General features: G+C 41.3%; 1 protein-coding gene across 1 annotated transcript; it reads left to right on the top strand.

Annotated features, from left to right (window-relative positions):
• Positions 1-1,238: 1,238 nt before the first annotated feature.
• On the top strand, positions 1,239-10,430 carry GUCA1B (guanylate cyclase activator 1B). Its single transcript, XM_050957163.1, has 4 exons — positions 1,239-1,442; positions 5,002-5,151; positions 8,375-8,489; positions 10,303-10,430. The coding sequence occupies exons 1-4, from the start codon at positions 1,239-1,241 to the stop codon at positions 10,428-10,430; spliced, it is 597 nt and encodes a 198-aa protein (XP_050813120.1).
• The last annotated feature ends 11,136 nt before the right edge of the window (positions 10,431-21,566 follow it).

Raw genomic sequence — 21,566 nt, 5'->3', positions numbered from 1 at the left:
CAGGCACCTAAATCTATATTTAATGCAACTAGATGGGCCTGATTTTCAGAGGTGCTTGGAACCCTAAGCTCCATCTGAAGTCAATGGAAGTTCTGCAGCTCTGAGATCCAGGTATTGATGCCTAACTTTCAGCACACAATTTGAAATTTTGAACTGCAGTCTCCTTGAGAGAAAACACATAAATTCATGTGTGCTAAGTGCTCACACAATGTTTGAAACTGCTCTATGCAATAAATGGTAGACAGATGGAGAACACACATTAACAGTGAGATGGTTATGGAAAGTGTAAATAGCAGCAGTTGCAACAAAGGGTAAGAAGCAACAAGATGATCATATCCAAGTAATTTCAGTTTAATTTATGCTATATTTCCTATTGGGGTACTATGGGTGAGATTTCCAAAAGACCCCAAGGCTGATGAGTCACTCAGACGCTTTAAAAATTTTTACCTAAAAGCTCATTTTCACTGGAAAAGGAGCCCTTTTTTTAATAAAAAATGTGCAAAAATGGCACATTTTTCACCAGAATGGACCTGTTTTAGATGTTTTTTTTAAAGTAAAAACACCTCTATTTCTAGCAGTTTCTCTTATCCTTTGAATATTTCACATACTTGAAGGGAAGCCTAGAGTTTCCATCCCAAAAAATTCATACATGTGTCAGTGTTTAGAAACTACTCATTTCTGATTGCTTTATTATTCAAATGCACAGAGTCAGGGAGAAGGGGATTATACATCACATATTAGTGGGAACCTCAGCATTCAAATCCTTAGATTGAAATTAGAAATAATTTTGATCCTGCCTGGAGTTTGCTCTTAAATGAGGCACAGCTCTGGAGCATGTGAAGGTTTCTGTGACGCATAGTGGGAATCTCCTAATGATCTTAGTTATTCTTATCCAAGCCTGACACCATATGTACTAATTTAACTAAGGAAACCCACTCCAGGATCCTCTAGTGAAGGAATGAGATTCTAGGGGTGAGCAGAGACCACAGAATAGAAGGAAAGAGAAAGAACAAAGAGAAGAAATAAAGCAAAAGCAACACAAGGTGATAAAACAGAAATATACAGTACCCATGAAAGACAGGAAAGAGAAACAAAGACAGGAAGTAACCCAAGAAGAAACTGAAGAAAGAAAAAGCAGATGAAGGAGAAAAAGGAACAATATAAACGAAAGTACATTGACTAAATTTTCCTTTCTTTTTTCATTCTGTCTTTCTTTCTCTTCTGTTTTTGGGAGCAACATGGGACAACATTTCACCAGTGAGGAAGGGGAACAAACAGACATTGATGTTGCTGAGTTGCAGGAATGGTATAAGAAGTTTGTAGTGGAATGTCCCAGCGGGACTCTCTTCATGCATGAATTCAAGTGCTTCTTTGGAGTCCAGGATAACCAGGAAGCAGCAGAGTATATTGAGACTATGTTCAAAGCTTTTGATAAGAATGGGGTAAGTGTCAAAGACCCGCAGTAGTGGTGCTGGTTAAGTCGATCAATCAGCAGTCTTCTTTTCCTTCTAAAATTTGGGAATTATCTTGGCTCATTGCATCCTGTTGTTTGTTTTTTATTAAGTCTGAGACAAAGTTAGTGACAGATCTATCAGGGTTGAGCCCTGGTAGTCCAAGAAGAGGCTCTAGTTCCTCCCATGGTGCAAGGACTAACTAAATGAAAGGATCCTTTGGTAGCTGAATCTAAACCAGAGGTAACAATTAAGGCCAAAATTTTCTCACTCCGATGCCTAACTATGGATTTAGATGCTTAACTTTAGGCTCTCCCATGTTAGGCAATTTTTCCCAAAGATCCTCACACAGTGGAGCTGGCTAGGGAGATGAATGCCAAAAAGTTATCTTCCTCTCATGGTATAGAGGGAATTGTAGTGAACGAAGGTCTAGTGAGGTTCTGTATTCTGTGAAATGGAATGAGAGTCTTGTACTGACAGTGCCATGAATGCACAGACTGCAATCCTCGTTTTAGTGAAACATCTGGTGAGTGAAGCTGTCATGTGCAGGAACTCACTTCACTTTGGGCCTACTCTAAAGCCCACCAAAGTCAATAGAAAGATTCCAATTGACTTAATTAGTCTTTGGATCCGGTCCTAAAAGAGAGCCCCGTGGTATATAGTTAATATAGAACTAAGGCGCAGCTGGTTGGCCAAAATAACAGGACGAAGTGCTCTTTTTCTCAGTCACTCTGGAGCACCCTCTGGAGCTCACTGATCCAGTGCTGAGATGACTATTACTGAGCCAGATTCTGCCACTCTTACTCATCCTGATTTGTACTTCACTCTGCAAGCAGCCCCCCTGATTTCACTGGCTCATTTCACTCCCACAGTAACTCATTATGATGATTGATGATTAATTAAGCACCAGAAGTGTGCAAGCCACAAAATAAGACAATCTCTATACTGAAGAGTTACCATGTATCTAATTTCTGTTAACATTAATTATTTGTACTATCATGACAATATTTGGTCCTTGTCAGCTTCCGATGCTCTGAAATTTCATCTCCACTGCTCTCATAGGAAAATTAATAATTCTCTGATATAATTTAAATAATTTCCATACTAGCTGTTTCCATGAGCAGTGCAAGATAAGTCCCTAAGTAGTGACGACCAACACATCTTAATAACATCAACTACGTTATAAACAAGAAAAGCATTTTGGATTGGGAAAAGTGCTCTGTAAGAGCTAGGTATCATTATCAGATGCGCAAATAATGATAAACAGGTGGAAGTTAAACAATATATTGATTTAAACCATTCAAGAATTAAGAAGTGGCTTAAATAATTATAACATTCTGGGCCTGATTCTTTGTTGTGTTGTCATTTACACCTTTGCAAAATGAGTGTGGAATGCTACCATTCCAGTTCAGTAACACTTTATGCCCACTGTGTGCTAACTTTGTGTTGGTGAAAATGATGGCACAAGGTGAAGACAATGGAGAAATAGGCTTCTAATTTCAATCTGCTTTGCTGAATATTAACCTTATCAGTTAATTAAATAGATTGGTAGATAGATTTTGAAAGGAGTGTAACGAGTTAAGCAGCCAGCTCCCACTGACATTAGAGGGAAGGTGGGTTCGCACAACTCTCCTAAGTTTTTTTGAAGACCCCAGCCATATTAGTTGTAGGGTGGTGACCGTTATTGCAAGTCATTGTGGGACAAAGAGGTGACGGACATCAGCCTTCCATTAGATATAAGAGGGTCCCTATCCTGCTTCCATTTAAATCAGTAGGGTCAAGTCTAGAGAAAGGCTAGTAGAGGAGGCCACGAAAGAGACTGACAAATCACATTTGGCTCAGAAATTAGGTTGCTGAAAAGAAGCAACTGCAGCCATGCACCTGTGTAACCCCATTGACTTTCAGGGCCTTGCTGTTAACATGAGCAAAAAGGGGTGTTTTTCAATGCAGTTTAATCTCATTAAGATTGTTTCTTAAAGGTGTTAAACTGTGTCTAAATGGACATTGGGACTAACTAAGTGTCTGTGTGGTTGCCTCTGCATTACTCTAATTTGAAATGATATAAATTCAGCAAAGATTGCATTTCCAGACAAACACAGGCCTCTGTCTTGCTCATGACAGCACGTGAGTGCCTCATTTAAGTCAATGGAGCTCCAACCAGGGGCAACCGGGGACCTGCACACTAACAGTTGCAGTATCAGATCATAGAAGTCAGTTTTGCAGTGAGTGCACATATTGTACATACTTCCCATTAGCACTAGCAGGAGAGAAGTGCAGGCATGAATGGAATGAAAAAGGGGATATTTTTAACAACAATGTAATGAGCATAATACTCGCAAAATGTTATGAGGGTGAATATAGGGAAATCTTTCTGACATCATGGCCTGCAAAGCATAGACCTTTTGGCCTTCCCATAAAGCACAGGCCCACCAAAACTGTTATGAAATAGCCATAATAAACTGGATGAACATGCTGGGCATTGGCAAGTGATTCCCACTGCCTCAAGAAGTACACATTTTTGTAGGCTGTCTTGAGTATTCTCCTGTGCATCTTCCAATGTCCTGATCACTGGGCGTGAGCTGATATGTCTGTAAACCTGTATTACATAGCAGGGCCTGTCTGAGGGCAACCTGCCCTGAGGGGAGACAGTCCTCGGATTTAGTGGTAGGGAATGTGGGGCCAGATCCTCAGCTGGTCTAAAATGGCTTAAGTCTATTGAAGTCAATGTAGCTGCAGCAATGTGCACCAGTTAAAGAGCTAGCCCCAGGTCTGTAGCTTTAGGTATTCATGAAAAGTCACTAGGTTCTCCCTTTGAACCTCAGATCTCCAGGTAACAGCACATCACATTATAGACACCAGCTCACAAGTACCTTTGTAGACTGGATCATGGTTTATCTTTATATTGTTAAAAATCTTCTGTTGTTTGGAACTTCAGATTACTCTGGGCTGATGTCAGTTTCAATCCAGCAGGGTCACAGAAGGTGAAATTCGTCCCTGTGCAAAGACCTATGTGGTACTAAGTCCCAGTTAAAACTCTCAAAGCAGAACTTAAGTGGGGCTTATGCAGGATTTATGCAAAGCATAGACTTTGAGGGCTGGCCCTCTGCACATGGGTGAATTTCATCCACTCTGAGCAATTCTAGAGCACACTAAAATAAATGCACATTTTTAACAGTTTTTTTCCTTATTAAAATAAGACCACAGCTTAAAAAATTCTCTATATACAAGACTTGATCTGATTTTTTCCTTGTCTTTTCCCTTCTCACCTAGTTAAATATAGCAGTTGGGGAAGGCTCTGTTTTTTGTTTACAACAGTGAACATCTGAAACCTTCAGATCATATTCAACAACAGATCCTGCTTTGCACAATCAATCAATCAATTGGCTTGAAAGTGCACAGGATTCCTTTAAAAATGTAAGGAAGCAAATAAATAAATACATAACCACATAATCAAGAGAATCACCTCAGCATATTTTTCATCCTTGTTTACACAATTGTATTGATCAGATCTGACTCAGTGTATCTGTGGTTGCCTCTCTTGTGTCTACAGGATAACACCATTGATTTTCTGGAGTATGTCGCGGCTTTGAATCTTGTCCTACGAGGAAAATTGGAACACAAGCTGAGATGGACATTTAAAGTGTATGACAAGGATGGGAATGGTTGCATAGACAAACCTGAGCTCTTAGAAATAGTTGATGTAAGTAAGACTTCACTATTACTAACATCTAGAGGACCCAACTGAGACCTGGAGCCCATTATGCTAGGCTCTATTTATACATATAGTAAAGGCAGTCTCTTCCTCAAAGAGCTAACAAAATGAATAGACAAGACAGACAAAGGATGTAAGTAAAGGTTATTATCCCCATGTTACAGATGGGGAAGGGAAGCCCAGAGAAATGAAGTGATTTGCTCAGAGAAAGGGAGCCCGTGGCAAAGCCAGGAGAGAACCATCTTCTCTGCCCCAGTTCAATGCCTTAAGCCCAAGATCTAAATCTATCTATTCATTTAAGCTAAAATCACCCTAACAGGGAGGCTCTTTATACAGCATACTATTCATGAGCCAAGGGATTAATATCATTAAGCAAGACACCCTTCCCTGCTCAACATAATGACCTGTACTGTTCTCAGATGAGTTAGCAATTGCAGAAATAATTTGGGATAATGATGAAGCCTTAAGTGAGAATGGTCAGACTTAGTGACAGGGACTACCACATCCTTTGTGCAGTGGCCTGGCGGGCCAGGGAATAAGTTCCATGATCTCCAGATATATGGATCAGTTGCCAACAGACCATACATAAGAGGCCCAGGAAGGCAGGAGGCAGGCACAGTTGCCAGGGAGGACCTGTCCCTGTAACCACCAGTGAATTCCTCATACAACAACATACTCTGGCTGGTGTGGAAGGGGTGAATTTCACCCCCATATTATTTATGAGTCTTGATCAAGGTTTCCTGCCTGAATAGTGTGCAGTAAGGGGAGAGACACACATTAGTGGTAATACTGGGCAGAATCATCCCTGCTGATCCACACTGTGAATTTCTGTTATTTATTCTGCAATTGCTGTTCATACGTACACAGCTGTTGAGGGAGAGCTTGTGGCCTAGAGGTTTAGGGCAAAGGGATTGAGTGCCAGGACTCATGGATTCTAGTTCTTGTGTGATCTTGGACAGAACTCTCCATCTCTCTGTGCTGTGGTTACCTGATTTGGATATCATTATACATACCTACTTCACAGGGATATTTGTGAAACCCCTTTGAGATTCTCTGAAAAGACACTGTGTCAAAGAAAGGGAAACTTTCTGCAAAAAAAAATCCCTTTGTTTTGTTGAAAAATCAAAATTTGGAAAAATTTGGCCAGCTCTAATTTACTGATGTCATTGTCACATGTGAAATGAGTATGGAATAAATAATGATCAGGGTGAGGGAGAAGGGTGAATTTTATTCTCTGGTTCTAATTGGAGAGAATAAATTGCTGGGATTAGGCTCATAACTAGAGTCAAGTGAATGCTGCAAAAACAGCATTAATAATATCCATTAGAATCCCCATCAGTGTTCGGTTTGATAAGGTCCCTTTGATGAACCTTTGCTTGAATGAGCTTTGTACACACAAGTGGTTGGAAAAAAAGCTGTTTTTTCTTATGTGAGCCAGGTTGCTTGTGCATGAAACAAGGATAATCACTATGCCTTATTCAGTCTTCTCCTGTTTAAAAGTTTTCAGTTACCCAATCAGCGATAAGAAACATACGATGTGACATAAGTGATCAGTCAGACATGATGAATAAAAAATTAGCAAATAGTCACAGTCCCCAGTTCATGGATACATTTTCAGCCAACAGGGTATCAGCTGAAATCTTAGAAAAATCTTTATGAATAATAAATGTGTTCAGAGAAATCAAGACAGACTAGCTCTTGTTGGCACAGGTTCTCTCTGACAAGGCAGGATCAACTTTCCTTTGAAAGAATTAAGGTTGCATATCTCTCTCTCTCTCTCTCGTCTTTGTGGTACCTGAGCGCTTAACCTCTTCTGGGAACTTCTTCCCAATTCTTAGAGCCCTGCAAATCTGTGGAAATCTGCTTTATATCCACAGCTAGCCACATCCACAAATGCGGATATCCACAGGCCATGTTTGCGGATCATGGATTAGATGCCGAAACAAATTTTGTATCTGCGCAATTCTCTCCTAACCAACCAGGGAAATAGTTAGTAGTCACAGAGGGGATTATAATTAGCCAGTATCTTCTTCACTAAAGCCAATTGACCCTCTTTTGGGATAGGTCATGGGCAGCAGATGTGGTAAGGATCCTTTGATCAGCACCATCAGGGAGGACAGCCCTAATGAAGTTTAGCCATGGTTTTAAGGTCAACACGGAATCAGGCATGTCTGTGTCATGCCTTCACCAGTCTCCAGGCTGGCAAGATGCCAGCTGAACACTTCAGCCTCATGAACACAATTGGTGCTGAAGAGGCATTTGTCCCAAGGGCAGCTGGGATGGAGGGGTAAATAGAAAAGACCTGACTAATTCTAGTGACAGAAAACAGAATAGACCACTCTGTGCTTTCAACTACACCACTCCAAATCTTGAGTAATACCATTGACTTCAGTTTGGACCAGATATTTTAACATACTAGTGCATCTGCTCTTAGCCTGAAATTGTACATCTATTTGGGATCTGCTTGGATGAAAGGTGCTACATAAATGCACGGTCCTTATTATTACTGGGTTTTTGCATTTTAGACATGTTTACAGACTAAAATGCCTCTAGGGAGTTGCATGCAAGGATCTGTTCCTGCTCCCATTGAATTCAGTGACAAAAACTTCCATGAGAGCAGAATTGGACCCAGAAGAGGAATCAATCCTGAGGATTTAGATTAATTAATTAATTAATCAATCAATAATAACATTTATTCTTACTTTCACTTAATTATTATTATTATTTCCATTCTCCCTCTTTTTTTTTTTTCTATTAGCAGAGAAATTTTTTCTGTAGCTGGAGAGTGACAGGGCCAGAAGTAGCACAGTGACTGCCAAAGCTGGCCCCAATATCAGCAACTATCTACACTCCCAAATATATTAGTAATAATACTAATAATGAGATGTGAACGAGCAGTCTAAGCACAGCTCTGGGAGGCATGGATGGATGGATGGATGCACTAGGGTTCTTTCCCCAGATATGCCACTGACATGCTATGTAGCCAAGGGCAAATAGTTTAACTTTTCAGCATGAATTTTCCCATCTGTAAAATAGGGACAATAATACTTGCTTACCTGGCTTGCAGGGGAGCACTGAGGTCTGATTAATGTTTGTGATAGACCCAGACAGACAGCAGGTTCAAAGTGCTAAATGTCATAACTAATAACTCACTTTCTTTGCATTTTTGTACTTAACAGCCCTGTTTACTCACAAGCTTCTTTTCCTCCAGTCTATTTACAGGCTGAAGAAAGTGTGTCGGTCGGAAGTGGAAGAGAGGACTCCACTGCTCTCCCCCCAGGAAGTCGTGGACAGGATATTTCAGTTAGTGGATGAAAATGGGGACGGTAAGAAATTTACAGCTCAGGTTGGATTCATGCTTTGTGAAAAGACATCTCTGCTGTCTAGACCAATTTAACCAGCTTTATTGTTGATCACCTAGAAGGAAGATCATCTTATTCATATTAGACATGATGGACCAAGCTCTGATCTCAGTTGCATTGGGGTAAATCTTGAAGTAAGTCCTTTAAGGTCAATATCGAGGGGAGGGAGAACATTTCCTGTTATCATAACATAAGAAAACAGGAGTTCAATACGGCAAAGATCTTCTAATCCAGCTAAGTAACTATACCACACCCATCTACATCTCTGAGATCATGAGGTACCCTGCAAAGGCAGAATACAGGGATCAATCCTGAAACCCTGGAGTAGTCCTTTATAGTGCCATAGAAGTGAATGGGACCACTCACATCAATAACAGTTTGCAGGATCAGGTTCAGAGTTTGCCTGAGAAAGGATGTATCAGATATCAAACTATATCAACATTTGATCTTAGTCAAAAGCCCACTCAATGAAGGATAGGCCTGAACATTTTTCTGTCTGTTAGGTCTTGTCTACATAGGGAAATTGACCAGAATAGCTATTTTAGAATATTAGCTATTCTGGAATAACCCCGTGTGAACACTGTTCCAAAATAAAAGTAACTTTATAGAAGAGTAATTACTCTGCTTTGGAATAATTCCTCCAGATAAAATCACTTTTATTTACTAATAGAGAGGCCACACAGAGGAGTTATTCCAGAATAGCAAAATTACAACAGAATAGCGATAGTTGAATAGTTATTCTGAACAGTCAATTTCTCCCATGTAGACAAGGCCTTAGGAAAGGGATCTGATGATAAACTTTGCGTAACTGTGTTGGGGGATGGATTGAAACCTGAAATACTTATACATTTGGTGATTTTACAGCACCCTGGAAGACAGGTCACATATTGATGATCAGAGGACTGGCCACTGAATTGTTGCCCTCATTGTTACATTTGCATTTAACATAGAGAATATCATTTTTACTTCCTTTTCTCCTCTTCTCTCCGACTTCGAGTATGTCTACACTACAGGGACTACACCAACATAGCTATGGCACCATAGGTATGCCGGCATAACTTCATAGGGTGCATCTACACTGCACCCCTCTTTTGGCAGCATGTAGGGTACATATATATGTAGTCCTCCTAGCATAGGTAAAGATAGCAGTGTAGTTGGTGAGGCATAGCTTAGGTAAGTAAGACATGCCTGCAGGTTGTAGGTATGTATTCAAGTCCATACCCCACATACTCTCTATTTGCCCAAGCAATGCCACTCCCACTACAAAGCTACTTTTAGCAGTGTAGTGTCCTGCTGCCTCCTCACGGCTGGAGCCCTTCCCCGCCACAGGGAAGGACTCCAGCAGAGGGTGAGCCATTCTCCCGCTGCCTTCCCTTTGCCAGAGCCTTTCACTGACATGTGTAGCTACACACCCCAGTGTGGAGACGATGTGCTTCTCACTGTGGCATGTAGTTGCATGTCCCTTAAATGCCACTACCAGTGGTGTGTAGTGTAGACATAGCCAGAGTCTAGACACAACCTATGCTGACTGAAAGGCATTTTTTGTCAGTGATGGAATACCACCCCCCTGAATGAGGTGTAGCTAGGCTAACAGAAGCATTCTTACATCTTCCTAGCTGTGTCTACGCTGGGGATTAGGTTGGTATACCTACAGTGCTCAGGAGTGTAGATTTTTCACACCCCTGATCAACACAGTTAAGTTAACCTAAATTTTAAGTGTAAACCAGGCCTTTCTGTCACACTCTTTCGATCTCTGTCTTCTCCATTTCTTCTACAGGGCAATTGTCCCTTGACGAGTTCATTGATGGTGCACGGAAAGACAAGTGGGTGATGAAGATGTTACAAATGGACGTAAACCCTGGAGGGTGGATCGTGGAACAGAGAAGGAAAAGTGCTTTGTTTTAATTGACTTCACTGTGATCATGATATGAATGAAAATGTGTGATGCCGGGTGCACTGGCGACTATTTCATTTTGAGGGTGAAATCACCAGATGGCAATCACCTGTCACTCTTAATACAATCTCAGCATCCAAATGAAAACTTCAAATGGCTTGAGAAACCATCTTGCCATATGTCACACCTGTTTGCTGAATAGAGCATGGAGACCATTGCTGGCAAGCCACTGAAGGGAATAGGCCTCTTTTTGTACAATCCTGCTTGTCAGCTCAGGCTCCTGGTTGCACCCAAAGGAACTAATATCTGATAGCATCCTGCCACGGCTGGTATTCTGAGCAGTGTTTATTACTGAGACTGCCCCAGGGGACTGGGAAAGGAGTGTTCCTGATGCAGGGGAATTGCTTTCATTGTAGATCAGAGTGTCTGTCAACATCATCAATGCCTGCAGAGAGGTGAAAATATTGGAAAACAACTACCAAAAATAAGTGCTTTGATAACAGACTTTGTTCACTCAGGAAGTCTGTTATGATGCCTAATACGTGTGTGAATGAGGGGTGGATGTATTTCATAGACTACAGTAAGCTCTTTGGGACAGGGACTATCTTTTTGTTCTGTGTCTGTACAGCACCTACCACCAAGGGGTCCTAGTCTGTGGCTGGGGCTCCTAGGCATTCTGGCAATACAAACTACTCGTTGTAATAAGTGTATTGCTGCTAAACTAAAATCATTAGACATCAATATATCAGCATCACAAATGCAAATTACATTCCAGCCCATGCGACAATGTTATGTTCTGAATTTCTGCGCTGCTGGACAAAACTGTATATATACAGAGCACAGGAAAATATATCGTAGAGAACAATAGTATACTGGCTGGGCGGATGGAGTACAGGCCTTTTCTGTCTCTCGTTTCTATCTGCCAAATCCTACTCCCTGCATCGAGCCAGAGGGTGTTGGTTGTGATAGGTTCTGTGTGAAAATAAAATCTCCAGATTATGAAGTAGCAGTAGAAACTGCAGTACTACTCTACTGCAGGATTTAGATGCTGGGTTGACATAATCAGAGGTCCTCTTCTTTTTGAGCCTCTGTTTTCTTATCGAGTCATTACTGTCAGGCAGATTTCTCCACATTGTGGATCTAGTCTGAACTCATTCAGCTTGCAGATCTTTTGCTGCCATTGAGAGGTGGTCTGTGTCTGGAATGAGTGGGTATGGGAGGGCAGAATTTTGCTCATTAATTTTCACATTAACAAGAGCATCAGCATTTGTTTGTAATGAGTGATGGTAGAATGAAACAAAAATGATCTATGACTATCCTAAGGGATAAGCATGGTGTGAGTTTACTCCAGAGTTACTAAGCCAGTTGTATGCCACAAATAGTGAATAGCTGATAGAAAAAATAATATATAGGCATCCTCTAGCCTGAGATTTGCTATACTTACAAATAACAACCATATCTGCAGAGTGCAGGTTGGATAATGGACAGGAAAAAAGGGACAAATGTATTGAATAGTTTATTTGCAATCAAAAAATTAAACCAGGAAAAAAATATGACTGAATATACTAGACTTGTATTTTTTCCTTTTGAAGCAGTAGGTCTTATCATATCTATGGGAGATTCGCAATCACTTTTCATTTTTCTGTGGCCTTTTACTGAAATGTCCTTGCTTCTCATTAGTTCACTGGTTTGTTCTTTTATGGCTTTATTGGTTTTTTTAAATGTAAGGAAATAGGGGGAAAACAGAATAAGATTCATATTGTGCTGCAGCTCATGTTTAAAACATGAATCCATACATGTTGGTCTTTTTTTTAAATAGACTTTATAAGAGTGTGTTCCAGTTATTTCCATAGCACAGAAAAGAGGTGATGTTTTTCATTTCTAAGTAAAAGCTATACTTTGGGTTATACAGTGGCTGCTCTGAAAACATCTTTCTAGTTTCAGAGTTGTTACCAATTCCAGAGATATTCCCTACACTTAAAATGAAGAATACCATTGCAGCCTATGTATTAGTTGTAAACATTCTATAAATCCTGGACCACATTTTCAGACATCATAAGATAGAGTAGCTCTATTGACTTCAGTTGTGCGATGCTGAGTTATACCAGCTGGGGATCTTCCATAAAGCAGGGTTAGAGATGGTCAGCCAAATTCAGAAGAGGTACGCAGAATGGCCTAAATTATATGTCCTTAGACTCCTTCCACTTATATAGCTCTATTCATACCCAGTCTACTGATAGATGTTCCATGGAGCCCGATTCTCCACTGCCTTGCGCCTTGTGTAGTCATTTACTCAAGACCAGATTTTGAACTCTCACAGGTTTCATACACATATAACTGCTTGACTTAATTGGTGTTAGTCCTCCTTTACACTGGTGTAAGGGCCTGATCCAAAGCTCATTGAAATCAATCCAGAATTTACACCTTCATAGTAGAAATTCCAGGAAATTCCAAGTTCTAAACCCAGCTAACACAACTTGACAATTGCTTTTCCACTCCATATTTCATTTTCTTTTCATGTGGCTGATATTTTAGTTTCTCATTACATAGTAGAAGCTTCTGTATGCCAGTCAGCCAATCTGATTGTGGAGAAAGAAAGATGGTTGAAATCCCCCATCCCCATTCAAATAACTTGTATGCTGGTGGGCTATTACAGTGAGAGTTTGTATAGAATCATTGTTAGAGTTTTGTAACATTTGAATTGAATAAAGAATATTTATTTATTAAAATAGTGAGTTTCCTTTCTATGTTCTACCTTTTCTCATTTCCCTTCAGATTGACGTGGTGGCCCATAGGGTATAAGGCAGAGCAATGGGGTGAAACTAGCAAGATGAGTCTCAGGAGCAACCTTCTAAGAGAAATCTTTTAGGGTATGAAATAATGAACATAGGAAGGGGTGGGGCTCACATTTTTTGGGTCTTCTATGACTAAACAGGATTAGGCAGAAAAAATATTCAGTAGGGGTTGACCCTGCAGTTACAAGGAGATAGGCTAGTGACTTAACAGTTCTCTTCCACTGTCCTGTAGCTAATAGGATGCCCATTATATAAGTATTTCTCTTCCAGATTGGATTTGATATAGCAGCACTCACAAAATCATGCATCGTGTGAGATGCAGATGTGATGGCCACCATCTTGGACACGGAACCAGCAAACTCAGCTGGAGCTCTATAGTTGTACCTCTGTGGAGCAGGTACAGAGAAGGGCCACATAACACATTCTCACCAGAGAGCTACACAAGGACCCGTGACACAGAATTATTGAAGATGACAGTGGCAGTTTCTCCAACAGCAGCGACATATATAAAGAGTCAGATTTCTTGCTGAGATCAGCCTAGACAGCAGGGGGTTAACTCCCAGGTGAAACCAGGAGCCAAACCCGGCTCAGCCAGAAGGCCGTCTTCAGATGACTCTCCCTGCTGCCCATAGCACTTGGTCTTATTTAATTGGTCTTTGTCTGTCAAAGGTAAAGGTGACATATTTTTAGGTAGCTGACCACTGTCCTTTGTGAAGGGGCTAACCTGAAAGCAGGAAACTCATATGGCAGAAGCAAAGGCCCACCATTAAATTATTGATGTAATCAGATGAATGAGCTCAGGACTGTGGCTGTATTAGTTATAAAGGTATACACCACAGTCAGATTCAAGTGAATACATTTTACCAACTGAATAAGTGGAGTATGTGCACAAGGGGCAGTAGGATCCCACTCAAATGAAGGCACAAGGTAGCAGATCCAAAATCAAGGTCAAACATAACTCTGAAGGAAGCAGGTGCCACTCCATTGAGTTCAGTGGAATTACACTGACTCATTCTAGGATTGTATTTGGCCACTAGTGTTTACAAATCTTACTGTTTTTGTTTGTTTGTTTAAATTAATGTCCTTTAAACTAACTTAGCTACCACAATAGTGAAATGATTTTTAATGAGGTGATGGAAACAGCTGTGTGGCAGGCACTGTTGCATGTGTGACCAAATGTTGGTTTCTGCAGTTGACAGCCAGTGGGTTGGTAGGTGGGCTATTTTAGTTAGATGGCTCCTCTTATCAAATTACAAAACATGGAGTGCTGTGTATTATTCAGTCTGTAACTTCTGGTGCAAGGCCTTTGCTAAGAATTTCAGCTGAGGACAGGGGAAAGAAGAGCTGGTTAGACTTTTAAAAAGTCCCTAAATGTAAATTCTGGATTAAAACAAAAAGAAATAATGGAGCCAATTTTCCATTCTGTTACAATGGCATAAATCTGGCATAGTGTGGTGAGGAATCAGACCCAATCTCTCTCTCCCTCTCTCTCTGTGTCATCAATGGCATTGTCATTTTCTGTCAAAAATATCATACTGGAACTGTAGTCCCCCTGCTAAGTCTATAAGCATTAAATGCTTTGATCTCCTCTCAAACTCAGTTTGACCTCTGTGTTGGCTCTTGCTGTTAACTACTGTATTAATCCATTTTCCAGGCTTACTGCCTAGCTGAAATTGGATTTGCCTGATCCGATTTCTTATTGGCTAAATTGGGAAATTGGAGGAAGGGTATTGAGACTTGCTAAAGACAAATGCCATCTGATTCTCTGAGCTGATCAGCATTTGCTCCCATTCTTGATGTTCACCAAAGTTAGACAGGCCTGAAGGTGAAATAATGAGGTTAGAAAGCTGAAGTCTTCGCTGCTGCAGAGATAGGCTGTGTGGGAGATGCGACAGAGAATGGTAGCCGGGAAGAGTTATCTTGCTCTGAAGTATTCTGCACAGATAGATTTTCCAGAAACATTACTAAGCATGGCTGAGCATTGTTCAGGAATTGTCTCTGCTTTGAAAGAGAGATGGGCTCCAACACAACCCCTGGTTCAGGATCAGATCCAGATCTTTAGGGGGCTTGGTCCTGCACAATGCAGAGGTTCAGGTCCTCAACTAGTGTAAACTGTCAATGAAAGTCAATGAAGCTATGACAGTTTATCCCACATTGAGGATTTGCCTCCAGTTGCAGATTGCTGTGCATACAAGCAAGATGAGGGAACCCAGCTCTGCATTAATGAATGCACTGCTGGATAGGCACAATATGATCTCTGCCTGGAAGCAAGCATAAGACTTGAGCAGAAAGCAAGCTGTTACTAGCACTAGGACTGCATGTAAGTCCATGTCTATTCTGACACGCCCATTCTCTGTCCACAGGCCCACAGTCTTGAGAGGTAGGAAGTGAGCACAGTAGGGGCCAGAGATTCAGTCCTGCTCTGAGGAGAGGATTATGTCAAGGTCTTAACCTCAATTACAGTCACATGTATCCTCCACTCACAAATATCCTGTTGCAACAGTGGTGGGTAGCACAGCTGTGCGCCATGGAAAATACCTGCACAATCCCTGTGCTTCCAACTCTGTAATATTTTTTATAAGTCCCAGGATATTTGATCTTTTTCTTAGAACCCTGTAATAATGTGAGAACCTCAGCTTTCATTTAAAAAAAAATGTCAGTTTCTAGCCCTCATAACTGTGGAGAAAATCTGGAAAATATGAAGCAGGTTCACCTGGAAGGCTCAGAATCCAGCAGGGAAATAAAAATCCCTCAAAATATATTATGTTTTTTTAAAAATTAATAATATTTAAACCAATTTCATGACATTTTAGGCCCTGTTGGAACGTGTGGGGTTGGCAATACTGCAATCAAGAGCCTAGACATAGCAAAGTAGTACTAGAAGATTCAATCTGTTTTATGTCAGTTTCTGTCTTCTGTAGCAGGGTGTAAAAGGAGGCATGTTTGCAGATTGAGTGAATTGAACCTTTATTTATTTATTCTGGATTCCTTTTGCAATTGTTCTTCACTCTTCTGCAGCACTAAACAGTGGAAGCAGAGGTACAAATGAAGCAAGGACTCCTTGCTTAATCTCCTTCCTGCTCTCCTGGGTGGGGTCTCTCAGTACTTTCAGTGTGGCTATAATTGACTCAAGTCCCCTTGCTAGAATTATGAAAGTGATGCAAATTAGACAGGGGGGAGGTGGAAGGAAACAGATTCTGATCTCCAGTGTTACCCAGATTCACTTTCAATGAGAGAGAAATTATTTTCTTGATTTCAAAGGATGCAAAACGTATTTGTTGTCATTTTTTAAAGGGCTGAGAGAAAATGGGAGAAGCGGGTGAGCATTCAGCCAAGAAAGAGTTATTCCCAGTTTCCTGGATGAAGAGCCAAAACAACTAATGAATCTATTCCTATGTGACAGATGTGCTCTATAAATGTAAAATAACATTATTACTTTAAGGATTAAAAGTTGCTTTGTTTGCAATCAGCACACTTTTGTAATGTGGATCTATCTCCTAGATAGCTCAAGTGGCCATAGCCTTGGAGTAGCTTTGGAAAGATTTCAGCAGCAGGCAATTCAGGTGATCCTGACAGCCGTCAGATGGTGGCATGGTTGCTCTACTGTAGGAATCCACTACTGCGGGAGAACTGGGAAAATGGTAAACACATGTACATTCTTATACAGTAGCATATAGGGGTCCTAGCTGAGATCTATGCCCAGAATGTTCAAACATATTGTAAGAGACAGCCATTGCTGTGAAGAGTTTTATAACTGAAATAGTGAGGACAGGCAAAGGGTGGGAGAAAGGGGATATTATCCCCAGTTTATAGATGGGGAACTGAGGCCCCCAACTCCCATTGAAATAAGCATCTAAGCACATTTGAAAAGCCCACTAGGCATATATCTGCACCTTTAGGTGCTTAAATACCTTTAAAACCTAGCCCTAAGGAACTTGCCCTAGGCCATAGTGAACAGGTAGAGAATTGAACTGAGATCCAGCAAGCCCCAGCCCACTGGCTCATGTGTTTTGCCCACCACTCTGACCAGTTTGTATTTTATTAATTTGTTTTTATTAAGCTAATTGTTGGAAGGAAGCTTCTTTAGTATTCATAAGCAACTGGGGTTACAGCATCAGCTGGTATACCAGAAATGCTAATAAAACATAAATTAATAGTAAGTAACAAAGACAGCTGGCACCTGAACAATCCCCAGGTGGTTGCTGCCATTTTGCTGTATATTAAATTATTATGAGTTGGGGCAAAGAGATTCTGAGGGTTGTTTTTCTTTTTTTTTAGTTTGCTGTCAGAGACTTTGGAAAGCAGCATCTGTGGCAAGGAGGGGAGGGTTTGCTAGACACACATCTACCCTGAGATTCACCCAGCCAGTTTTTTTGCATTAGCATTTGGGACAGCTTAGCCTATAGAAGTTTCTGATTAAACAGAACTTGGGCCTGTCAAGGTTTGTATAGGAAACACTGCAGCTTCCTTCACAATTGAGAGTATGGAGGAATTAAAAATCAATCTTCAAATGCATATGGAAGTGAATTTCATCCATGTGTGGAAGCCTGGCACAAGGTCCATGCAGAACTTAAGGCCAGCATAAATTCTATTTTGAGCGTTTAAGTGATCCATAAATCTTTTACGTGTCAACTGCCCCACAGCAAATTTCAACCACAGAGCTCATATGGGAATGCATATGCCAAAGAAATAGTTCATCCAGGATCTTACAATAAAGCAAAATTCTGCTCTCAGTTACGCCTGTATAAAGGCTGTGTCACTGCGTGAACTGTCTTTTTACCAGAGTTCTGAGTTCAGCCTCACCTGTGACTATTTCACCTCTCAATCCAATGACCATGTAATGAGACCATGTGATTAGGAACCAGGCCTGCTAGCACATTCATGTTTTCAGAAAAGTGTGGCGGGCATCAACAATTTTTCAAGGCTTATTTTGTATTTGTACATTAAATAATATGAAAAAAGTCATATTTAATATACATAATATATGAATCCATAAGATAAAAAGGGTAATTTTACATGTAAAAGGTATTAATTAAATTATTCGGCAATTACTCTTTCACCTTACCATGTGAATTTGCTCTTTTTTATCTACCTGTAAGAAAAATTAAGGGGTTTTTACAAAATAAATATCATAAACAGTTTTCATCTTATTTATTTTAAAAAAGTTAAACATGATTCAACTGCTGGTACAAATATATTTATTATTCTTACTTTAACATAGAATGAAGCCTGCAGCCCTGGAGTTCTCTGTCCCTGGCAGACATAGGGCTGCGGTTTCTCTCCAGCTTAAGCCGTGGGACCGAGAACATTGGCGCCCGCAGCCTAGAGCCCCAGAGTTCTCTGTCCCCGGCAGAGGCCGGGCCATGGCTTCTCTCTGGCTTCAAAGCTGGAGAGAAGCCGCGGCCTGGTGCCTGCTGGGGACAGAAAACACCGGCGCCCGCAGACTGCAGCTCCAGAGAAGCTGGAGAGAAGCCGCAGTCCTGTGTCTGCCAGAGAACACCAGCGCCCGCAGCCTGCAGCCCTGGAGTTCTCTGTCTCTGGCAGGCACGGGGCTTCGGCTTCTCTTCCCTGCTGGGCACTAGGCGGGCGCACATAAATACCCTGGCAGGCACCATGGCACCCGCGGGCACCGCGTTGGGAACCACTGGTCTAGAGGGAAGCCTCAGCAGAGACAGGGCTAGCAATCCCATACCAAAGGCTGCTAGCCAGTAGGAGAGTGGGTGGAAAACTTGAGCTGCCTTGAACTTTATATAAGTCAGACTCCAGAAACAGAGGGTTACTAGGAAAATGCCTGCAGGGTGAAAATTTATTAACTGTAGCGGAAGGGAAACTGAGGAATGGGAGCACCTGAAGCCAGAGTGGGTGAGCCCTTCTGAAGCCAGAATAACATCAGTACAGTCAGCTAGCCCTGAAGTTACATGGGATTCAGTGAATGTAGGAGCAGAATCTGGTCCATCTTGAATCTGAAAACCCCAGGCCTCTCTTCTCTGGTACCATTTTAAGTGGGTTCCCTGAATGGAATTGCTTTTGATGTGTAGCAGGGAATTAATATATCCTGCTAGGAATAGAAACATTTGATTTAAAAAAATAAAATAAAAAGTCACAGGTGAAATAATTTTATAAAATACCATTTTTACTTTGTTCTTTAATTACACTATAGAATCAGAAGTATAAAACTTAACAGGTAAAATGCAGCCAAATGCGCGCGCGCGCACACACACAAAACAACAGAAAAATCAGAAAACTGCTTATACCTCAGAAACAGCTAGTGGTAAATAAAAAGACATTGAATGTGGGGAAAAAATTGCTTCCAGTGTGCAGTGCTGCCTAGTCACTCGTTCGTTAGTTGCTGCTGTGGGATGAAGACACTCTCTGCCCGATGAGCGCATAACAGAGAGATGAACAGAGGATGAATAGCCAGCCCTACTCAGCTGCTGCAGAAGAGGGGCTGATTAACCATTAATTATCAACCTTTCCTACGTGTATGGTGGATACTGGGGCCAGTCAAGATGTTACATCTGTCCTGGCAATAGAGGCAGAGAGAGGTCATTGCATTAGGTAATTAGCATACCATTGCAATCCCCAGGTCTCTTTCTGCAAAAGTGGGAAACAGCTTCTAGGAAGGGCCAGGACTCAACCTTACAGGGAAAGATGTTTCATAGAATCATATCAGGGTTGAAAGGGACCTCAGGAGGTCATCTAGTCCAACCCCCTGCTCAAAGCAGGACCAACCCCCAGATAGATTTTTGCCTCAAATCTGTAAATGGCCACCCTCAAGGACTGAACTCACAACTCTGGCCAATGCTCAAACCATTGAGCTATCCCTCATTACTGAATGCCCTGATGTTTGGAAAAAGCTTACAGTTTGAACATTGTATTTGGCCCATCTCTAGCCATGGATTCCTTTGAACTGCACTTAGACATTCCACTACCATTGTAGGTTCCCTTGTTTTGACCCTTTGACCTTCACACCTGTCTTTGTTATATTTTCTGATGCCCACTGTAATTATGTGATTTCCTGGGCTCAGTGGATCCTCCCCACAGGCTAGGGGAGGGTCCTTAACTTGCACCTGCCCACCTCCCCAGAACCCAATAGGCCCATTGTATGAAAAATGTGCTATTGTCAAAAGGTATAATGGAAAATGAAAACAGTGTACCCACCAGCCCACAGATTAGTGACCAACATTCCTCCAGCACAAACTCATCCATGGAGGTAGCTAATCTCTGGGTTGGTAAAGGAAATTATAACAGCAAATCCTACTTAAAGTGTTAAACTAGTTCACTTTCCATTTCCCATTGGGCCTTGTGTTTGGTACCTGAACCTCTGTGGGTAACTAGTAGACTGGGCTCCATATAAAAGTGAGATGATTTGTTCCATTCTGATTCCCCAACAAACAAGTCACGGCAATGTGACAGTAGCAAGAGTAAACATGCCTGTGTTCTAAAGAAGCAGGAAGGCAAGAAGAAGCCAGTCTCACTACCAAGCTTTCCACAGTTGGAGCTTGAAAAGAGACAGAACTGGTGTAGTCTGCTTTTCAGAGGTGTTGAACATCCACTGATTTCAAAGCACTCTGAACCCTGTTTGCTTATTCCCAGAGCTCAGGCACCTACACTGTGAAGTGGAAGGATATTCTGGCTACTGGTGTGCAAAGAGGCACACCAGGTGGGTCTCACCTCACTCACAAATTTCTATGTTCAGCCTTGTCACAAGAAGCAGTAATGAGAAAAAAGGCTTGGCCAGGCAATGTGTGCAAAGATCCACACACAGCAATTGGAGACTAGAGGACAAGTTTTCAGTCTTCACAAATCATTTTTTCTTTTTGTGCCAACAATGTATTTTTCCCCTTTTCTACAGGTATGTATTTGCCAAATATTATGTTATACTCTCATTGGGGCTTAGCTGCATATTCTGTAGAGATGTTATAGTCCTCTGGGTTTTTTCCCCCTCCAAACTTGTTATAAGAAGCATTAATGAGGTCGAAATCTATGAAAACTCTCTTTCCCCACCTATAAAAGTGATTCTGACAGTTATCCAAATCCTACATTGGCTGGACCAATTAGAAGAGTTACACTGGTGTAAATCCAGAATAACTGAAACTAAAATTTGGCTCATTGGGATCAATAGCTAACTAGGAAAGTATCAGAGGGGTAGCCGTGTTAGTCTGGATCTGTAAAAGCAGCAAAGAGTCCTGTGGCACTATAGACGAACAGACGTATTGGAGCATGAGCTTTCGTGGGTGAATACCCACTTCGTCGGATTCACTCACCCATGAAAGCTCATGCTCCAATACGTCTGTTCGTCTATAAGGTGCCACAGAACTCTTTGCTGCTTTTAAGTAGGAAAGTATTCCA

The sequence above is a fragment of the Gopherus flavomarginatus genome, chromosome 5, assembly GCF_025201925.1.
Source record: "Gopherus flavomarginatus isolate rGopFla2 chromosome 5, rGopFla2.mat.asm, whole genome shotgun sequence".
Taxonomy (NCBI): Eukaryota; Metazoa; Chordata; order Testudines; family Testudinidae; genus Gopherus; species Gopherus flavomarginatus.
Note: the sequence above shows the minus strand (reverse complement) of the source record. Positions and strands in the feature narration are given on the sequence as shown.

Excerpts from the sequence above, each read along its gene's own strand:
- GUCA1B (XM_050957163.1), top strand. The coding sequence starts at position 1,239 with ATGGGACAACATTTCACCAGTGAGGAAGGGGAACAAACAGACATTGAT. Across the intron at positions 1,443-5,001 it reads AAGCTTTTGATAAGAATGGG|GATAACACCATTGATTTTCT; the intron begins GTAAGTGTCAAA and ends TTGTGTCTACAG. Across the intron at positions 5,152-8,374 it reads AGCTCTTAGAAATAGTTGAT|TCTATTTACAGGCTGAAGAA; the intron begins GTAAGTAAGACT and ends CTTTTCCTCCAG.